This window comes from Armigeres subalbatus, unplaced genomic scaffold (assembly GCF_024139115.2).
Source record: "Armigeres subalbatus isolate Guangzhou_Male unplaced genomic scaffold, GZ_Asu_2 Contig1598, whole genome shotgun sequence".
NCBI lineage: Eukaryota > Metazoa > Arthropoda > Insecta > Diptera > Culicidae > Armigeres > Armigeres subalbatus.
Window position 1 is genome coordinate 1 of NW_026942392.1, and position 9431 is coordinate 9431.

A 9431-nucleotide genomic window follows, 5' to 3' on the forward strand; every position below is an offset into this window, starting at 1 on the left:
TTTTCATTACTTAAATTAATAGTTTTCAAATTTTCAAATTTTTGGAACAAAGACAAAAAATTAACATCAATTTCTGAAAAAAATCTTAAATCGGATTAATCATGATTAAATAGATAATAGATAAAAATCTAGTTAAAATGAAACTAATGCAAGTTTTTATTCAAAAACACATTTTGTAACCTTCACCGTGCTTGTTGATCTAACACGGCCAACATTTTTGGTATTCATTTAGGTCATTTAGGCGGCGTGGAAGGAAGTTTCATTCTATTTATTTCAAGCTATGCGTGTGTCACTATTCCCCCTTATTTCAGCCAGATTGTATCCATTCTTGGGCAATTAGCTTATTTCAACAAACCATTAAACTATCAAAATGAATGGCCTTCCTGACAAATTTAACTATTCCCTGTCTGAAAAGGTCATAATCACTGATTTCTAGCTTTGAAACGGTCATCGCCCTTGTTTTAGCTATCATAAAATTCTAAATCGCATTTCTCTCTCCACCATCGCAGCTTCATTTTCCACCACCGAACGAAAAGTGCTAACATGGGAAGCTTTGCTTACGGCAATTGGACAAACTACCACCCTCCGCTCTATTCAGTATTTCCAGTTGTACTATGTACCTATTTCTCCTCTCATTCTCCCTTCTACATAAAAGCAAACTTCCGCACTCTCTATTGTGCTTAGCCTGCCATTGTTTGTGCCTTTTTTCTTCTTCCCTTTCTTGTTCTACCGCCTCCGTTTAGGGTGGTATTATTTTTAATTAAGTCTCTAATTGGAGTTTCAAGTTCATCATCATTTCCTGTTTGTTTGTATTTTCTCCGTCTCCTGTGCCGCTACAATTCTGTTAATTAACTCTAGATACAGCGACCGGTCGCACTCGTTCACACAAAAATATACATACATATCCCTTCTACGATGGGCGCGCTTTTGTTTTCCTCGCGAGCTTTTCTCTTGCTGCCATAGTCGGACCTTTTCGACCTCTCGATTATACGGGGAGGATGCCATTAGAGTAAACTGTGTTGCTGATAGTTTGTGTGGGGGTAGGGTTGCCTAAATTCAGGCGAAGATTACACATCGTGAAGAATGGCCGTTTCTGTACAAATGTTTTTAGATGCATTACCATTAGCAGGGTTGCCAGTTTTCATGATATGATATCTTCGTTTTTTGGGGATGTCCTTCCACCGACCAATTTCGACTCGGTGGGCGGCCGTTATCATGAGAAACATAAAATGGGAAACCAATATGATTAACACCGAATGGAAGTTTAATGGCGCTGATGGTGAAGTAATTGGGGGTGTGGTGTGAGTAAACTGATTGTGCCAACGTGGTTTTATAGCCAGATGGGGGAGGAGGAGAGGAAGGATGGTGTCATTCGCCTCAAGATTCCGATCACCAGTGGGCAAGCTGTGAGCATTAGGATCAAGTGGTGGCTGGATGCGGTTAGTCGAGGGGCAGCATTTCGCGGTCGTTTGTCTGGTTGTTTGTTGTAGAGGAACTGGTTCCAGAGGCTGGGCTCTGTGGAAGTGGCAGGGTTCTGGGGTCTTGGGTAGTAGGGATTCTGTGGGGAAGCGCCGAAGGCAATGGGAAGTTGTGCCCTGGTGGAGGTTGGTTCAGGGAGGATACATGGGCTGGAAGACGGCAGGGCTTCCGGCTCCCGGCTGAGGATAGTTGCTGAAGTACGGGGATTTGGTAGTTTGAACACTGCCGAAGATGTAGTTGGGATCGATCGGCATGTTCGGGTAGACTCCGTCTTTGGTTTTAGTGTTTTCCGGTGCCGGGTTAAGACTCAGGACACCTGCAATTATGATATGAACAACGACCAAAACGGTTAGAGGTGGATATTGTGGTGAAACAGACGTAACGCGAAATATTGCATGCAGAGCACAATGCACAAACAGAACAAAACGAACGGTGCAGTGTGTGTATGTGGCGGCCCACTGGTGGGTTGAGTAGTTTCCGACGTGAGTTGAGTTATGTTCTTCTTTGTATACACATCTATGGGGCAGAAAAATGGCTTCCTGGTACTAGTAAAAATAATCATAATAAGCCCTGCTAGAAAACTATAAAACGGAAATGAACTATCCTGATATTCCCTTTTCTAGACGAGGTACAGACAATTTACAAATAGTGCGGTTTTCCGATGGTTTCAAAGTTTTAAAGTTCAGCATCATGGGATTCGACAGAAGAGACAGCAGAAAGAAATTTACGAAAGAGGTAAGAAGATATGCATGCAGACTGTAGAGTCTTACGTTATACTATTTACTAAGCAACTGGAATTGACTCTAATTCGGGTGGATTTGGGTTGGAATTCGATTTGAGTTGGATTTGGATTGGGATTGAATTTGGATTAGATTTTGATTCAATTTGAGTCAGATTTATATTGGATTGGTTTTAGATTAGATTTGGATTTGATTTAGATTTGGATTGGATTTCAATTTGTTGTGAATTGGATTTAGGTTGAATTTGGATTTAGATTAGATTTGATTTCGATTTGAATTGAAAGTGGATTGAATTTTGATTGGATTTGAATAAGATATCGATTGTATTTGGATGGATCTGGATTTGAATTGGATTTGGATTGAATTTGGATTAGGTTTGGATTTTAATTGGATTTGAATTGGATATTGATTGGATTTATATTGCATTTGGATTAGATTTGGATTGGATTTGGATTGGATTTGGATTGGATTTGGATTGGATTTGGATTGGATTTGGATTGGATTTGGATAAGATTTGGATTGGATTTGGATTGGATTTGGATTAGATTTGGATTTTATTGGATTTTGATTGGATTTGGATTGGATTTGGATTGGATTTAGATTGGATTTGGATTGGATTAAGATTGGATTTGGATTTGAATTGGATTTAAAATGGATTTTGATTGGATTTGTATTAGATTTGGGTTGCAGTTATATTGGTTTGGATTTGGATTGGATTTAGATTGAAATTGGATTGTGTTTGGTAATGGATTTGTATTGGATTTGGATTGGATTTAAATTGGATTTGGATTGGATTTGGATTGGATTTAGATTAGATTTAGATTCGGATTGGATTTAGATTTCGATTCGTCTTCTTCTTCTTCTTCTTCTTCTTGGCATTACATTCCCACACTGGGACAGAGCCGCCTCGCAGCTTAGTGTTCATTAAGCACTTCCACAGTTATTAACTGCCAGGTTTCTAAGCCAAGTTACCATTTCTGCATTCGTATATCATGAGGCTAACACGATGATACTTTTATGCCCAGGGAAGTCGAGACAATTTCCAATCCGAAAATTGCCTAGACCGGCACCTGGAATCGAACCCAGCCACCCTCAGCATGGTCTTGCTTTGTAGCCGCGCGTCTTACCGCACGGCTAAGGAGGGCCCACGGCTAAGGAGATTTCGATTCGTATTGGATTTGGATTGTATATTGATTAGATTTGGATTGTATTAGGATTGGATTTGGATTGGATTTGAATTGGATTTTGAATGGATTTGGATAGGATTTGGATTGGATTTGGATTGGATTTGGATTGGATTTGGATTGGCTTTGGATTGGATTTGTATTGGATTTGGATTGAATTTGGATTGGATTTGAAATGGATTTGGATTGAATTTGGAATGGATTTGCATTGGATTTGGAAAAGGTTTGGACTAGACTTTGATTTGGATTGAATTTGATTTAGATTGGAATTGATTTGAATAGGTTTTAAATGAGATTGGAGGTTTTGAATAAGAAGAATGGATTATGTGGATTGAATGTGAATTAAATGTGGATTGGATTTAGAATGGATATAGACCGAACTGAATTGGATCTATTTGGACTGGATTTAGATTGACTGATCTGACTGGATCTTGACTGGATCTCGACCGATCTGGACTGGATTTGACTGGATTTGAAACTGAACCTGACTGGATCTGAACTGAACCTGACTGACATGGACTGGATCTAGATCTGAACTGCATCTGGACTGGATCTGGACTGGACCTGTACTGGATCTGGACTGGATTGACCGATTTAGACTGGACTGGGACTAAACTGGGACTGGATCTGACTGATTTGACTGGATTGACCTGACTGATCTGATCTGACCTGAATTGACTGGACTGGATCTGACCTGACTGACTGACTTGACTGGACTCTGGACTGACCTGGACTGGATCTGGACTGACTTGGACCGATTTGACTGGACTTGACTGGACCTTGACTGATCTGGACCGATCTGGACTGACCGACCTGGACTGGATCTGACTGACCTGATCTGACTGACCTGGACCTGATCTGGACTGACCTGACTGGATCTTGACTGACTCTGACTGGATCTGACCTGACCTGACTGGATCTGGACTGATCTGACTGGATCTGGACTGGATCTGAACTGACTCTGACCGACCTGACTGGATCTGGACTGGACTTGACTGGATCTTGGACTGGATCTGGACTGATCTGGACTGATCTGGACTGGATCTTGACTGACCTGGACTGATCTGGACTGACCTGACTGACCTGGACTGGATCTGACTGACCGACTGGACTGGATCTGGACTGGATCTGACTGGATCTGGACTGGATCTGGACTGACCTGACCGATCTGACTGACTCTGGACCGATCTGGACTGGATCGACTGGATCTGGACTGGATCTGACTGACCTGGACTGGATCTGGACTGGATCTGGACTGATCTGGACTGGATCTGGACTGGACTTGGACTGATCTGGACTGATCTGGACTGGATCTGGACTGGATCGGACTGACCTGACTGACTGACTGGATCTGGACTGGACCTTGGACTGGATCTGACTGACTGGATCTGACTTGACTGACTGGACTGGATCTGGACTGGATTTGACTGACCTGGACTGGATCGACTGGACTGGATCTGACTGACTGGATCGACTGGATCTGGACTGATCTGACCGATCTGGACTGACTTGGACTGGATCTGGACTGACCTGGACTGGATCTGGACTGACTGGACCTGGACCTGATCTGGACTGACCTGACCTGACCTGGACTGAACCTGACCGATCTGGAAACGGATCTGGACCGACTCCTGGACTGGACCTGACCGATCTTGACTGGAATCTGGATCTGGACTGACTGACTTGGACTGGACTTGGACTGGACTGGATCTGGACTGACCTGGACCGACTGACCTGGACTCGACTGGACCGACCTGGACTGACCTGGACTGGATCTGGACTGACCTGACCGATCTGGACTGGACCTGACTGACTCTGACCGATCTGGACTGACCTGACTGGACCTGGATCTGACTCGACTGGACTGGATCTGACTGGATCTGGACTGACCGATCTGACCGATCTGGACTGATCTGGACTGGATCTGGACTGGATCTGACTGATCTGGACTGGGACCTGGACTTGGATCGACCGAACCTGACTGACCTGGACTGACCTTGGAACCGACCTGGACTGACCTGGACTGGATCTGGACTGGATCTGGATCCGACTGAACTCCGGATCCAATTGACTTGGACTGACCTGGACTGGATCTGACTGACCTGACTGACTGGATTGACCTGGACTGACCTGGATCTGGAACCTGACTGGATCTTGGACTGATCTGGACTGGATCTTGGAACTGGATCTGGACTGACCTGACTGGATCCGGACTGGATCTGGACTGGATCTGACTGGATCTGGACTGACTGACTGGACTGACTCTGGACTGACTGGACTGGATCTTTGGACTGAACTGGACTGACCTGACTGATCTGGACTGGATCTGGACTGGACTTGACTGATCTTGACTGGACTTGACCTGACTGGATCTGGACCTGGACTGGATCAGGATCGACTCCTGGACTGGATTTGGACTGACTCTGGACCGACTTGACCTGACTGGACTGAACCTGACCTGACTGGACTTCGACTGGATCTGGACTGACCTGGACCAGACTAGGACTTGGATCGACTGGATCTGGACTGGATTTGACCTGACCAGATCTGACTGACTTGGACTGGACTTGACCGATCTGGACTGGGACTGGATCTGGACTGACCTGACTGATCTTGACTGATCTGGGACTGGATCTTGAACCTGGATCTGAACTGAACTGACTTGGAACCGATCTGAACCTGACTGGATCTGGACTGACCTGGACTGGATCTGGACCTGATCTGACTGATCTGGACTGGATCGGACTGGATCTGACTGACCTGGACTGGATCTGACTGGATCTGGACTGGATCTGACTGATCTGGATCTGACCTGATCTGGACTGGATCTGGACTGATCTGGATCTGGATCGACTGGATCTGACTGGACTTGAACTGGATCTGGACTGGACGGACTGGATCTGGACTGGATGGACTGGATCTGACTGAACCTGGACTGGACGGACTGGACGGATCAGACGGACTGGATCGATCTGACTGGACGGACTGGATCTGGACTGACCTGACTGGATGTGGATCTTTATCTTGACTGGACCTGGACTGAACTGACTGGACTGAACCTGGACTGAACTAGGACTGGACCTGACTGGAACTGACTGATCTTGGACTGATCTGGACAGGATCTGGATCTGATCTGGACTGACCTGGACTGATCTGGACTGGACTTGACCGATCTGGACTGACTGACTGGATCTGACTGATCTGACCGATCTTGGACCGATCTGGACTGACCTGACCGATCTGGACTGACCTGGACTGGATCTGACCGATCTGGACTGGATCTGGACTGGACCTGACTGGATCTGGACTGGACCTGGACTGACCTGACCGATTTGACTGGATCTTGACCTGATCTGGATCGGATCTGACTGGATCGACCTGGACTGGAATCGACTGGATCTGGACTGACTGGACTGGATCGACTGACCTGGACTGGATCTGACTGGATCTGGACTGGCCTTGGACTGTATCTGGACTGGGACTGATCTTGACTGGATCTGACTGGATCTGAACTGAACTGGACTTGACCTGACTGGATCTGGACTGACTGACTCTGACTGGACTTGACTGGATCTGACTGATTGATTTGAACTGACTGACCTGGATTAGATTTGGACTGACTTGATTGGATTTGGACTGGATTTGGATTGGATCTGGACTGGTTTTGGATTGTATTTGACTGACTTGACTGGATTGGAAACGGATCTTGGACTGGATCGGACTGACTTGGACTGGATTTGGAACGGATCTTGATTGGTTTTGACTGTATCTGGACGGATTTGGATTGGATTTGGATTGGATTTGGATTGGATTTGGATTGGATTTGGATTGGATTTGGATTGGATTTGGATTGGATTTGGATTGGATTTGGATTGGATTTGAATTGGATTTAGATTTTATTTGGAATAGATTTGCATTGGATTTGAAAAGGGTTTGGATTTAATTGTATCAGATTTGGATTGAATTTGATTTAGATTGAAAAAGTTTGAAATGAGATTGAATTTAAATTGGATGGATTTGAATTAGATTTGGATTAGATTTGGATTGGAATTGGATTAAGATTGAATTCGGATTGGATTTTGATAGCATCTGGATTGATTTTGAATTAGATTTGGAATATTTGAATTGGATGTGGATTAAATTTGGATAAGTTTGGATTAGATTTGGATTGGATTTGGATTGGATAGGAATTGGTTTTGGGTTTGATTGGATGAATAACAGCTTTCACTTAGAGTTATTTAAGTTGACACAAATTTGTATGGTGTCAATCTAACAGGCCAATCTGTTGGCCGCTTCTATTCCCTCCGCATGTTTACGTATGTATAACGTCTCTGATAGGTACATTAAATTTATTCATATAATGAAGAAATTCGTTTCTATTTTTCAATCCGGAACTATTAGGTGGAAAACCTTTTGGATAAAATCGTGTTTTGATCTCTATGTTATTTTGTGGAACATCTATTCAAGATAACCGCACTATTGGGGAAATTACTGTACCAGTCATAGTTAGGTGTATTTTCCTGCCGTGTCTGGTTTGTCTGATGTATGTATGTTGACCATAATAGGTAGGGACGCGTGTAATATGTCCTGGTGCTACGCTACAATAATTACCACTAGGACCTGCGGCTAGTCCGGCGTCGGTCTTCTTCTTGCAGGTGGGATAGCGTCCACATTCGTTTCCTTCACGTTGGCCCAGGGAACAGGAGTCGTACGACATTACGCACACCTGGCTTGAGAGGCACCCGATGTCACTGCACTGGCGGCCATACTCTGCAAAGAAAATATGGGAAAATATGAGGTTAGTGAACTCAACGACCGGGCTGCATATGCTAATGGAGATTAAATATGGTTGTAACGAGGCTTATAATGAATATCCTCATCCAACAACGTTCAAGCAGTAATAATGACATGAACAATTGCATGACTAGTAGATGGATGGTAATTCGACAAAATAAGAGACTAAAATCTGGTTCTCTAACGGCCATCGTTTCTTCCCGCCTTTTTCGTATTCTATCAAATTCGACGTACTTCACGTAAATGTAATATTATTTACTTAAAATGCGAAAATATGTATTAAAGTAACAGTGAGGTGTTTAGCAAATTGTTATTTTCCGCATTTGGATGAAATTTTTACCTGATTATTGAAACAAAGCGCTTCTGCAACACTAATTACGATGTACCATGCGCTTCCATGCACAGTTTATATTACTAAAAAATGAACGCATGAAGCGACGCTGCAACCAAAGAATTGCCGATGAAAAGCGTTTTGCCTTCATGATTTCCCGGCTTTGTTTTTTTTTTTGCCTTTTTTTATTTGTGAACAATATGAGCTCGCTATATCTATAGGTTTTCATCACCATTCAACTATTCATCAGTAAATCACATCCGGTACTAAATATAGTTTAATGTGGCATCAATTGTGCTAAGGTCAAATGAATACAAAATGCATCCAGTTTGTGCAGAGAAGGACAGAGCTGTCAGCCACTACACTCTCATGCATTATTCGTCGTCACACGCCTGATGAACATGACCCGATTATCACACGTCCATCATTACTTATCCCGTTCCGAAAAGCAGTGTTCCTCGAATTTTTCAACGTCGTCGTCACTCGTCGCACTACGGTCGTTTTGGCACAAGACTTACGGAAACATTGTCCGGTCTTATCTCGGTCAGTAGTGCTATGGATCGGTTTAACCCACTGAGCGCCACACGTATGCATGCACGTGGCCCAAACGAAACCCCCTAACCTGTAAAATGCAAATATAGGCACCCATTGTCCTTCGTCACATGCCGTAGCCTCAGTGCTGGGTCTGCTGCTTTACAACATTGCACCGCATAAATAGTCCACCGACTGAACGGGTAGGCCTCTTGCCTTTGTTTGCCTTGGTGACCGCAAAAATTAACAACTTTAACATTTTTTTCTGTGTCCTGTTCAATTTTCTGCTTGGCCGTGCTACGTGGGAATCCTTATCTCAGGATTACATAAATGAACGATGTTCTGTGTTAGGGCCGCAGCCGTTCTGTTGGT

At 44.0% G+C, this 9431-nt stretch overlaps 1 protein-coding gene across 1 annotated transcript; it reads right to left on the minus strand.

Annotated features, from left to right (window-relative positions):
- Window positions 1–1610: 1610 nt before the first annotated feature.
- Window positions 1611–8173, minus strand: LOC134203036 (uncharacterized; the record flags this gene model as incomplete). Its single annotated transcript, XM_062678018.1, has 2 exons — window positions 1611–1795; window positions 8015–8173. Coding segments are annotated over 2 exons (344 nt in total), but the record flags the coding sequence as incomplete, so codon positions are not given.
- Window positions 8174–9431: the final 1258 nt, after the last annotated feature.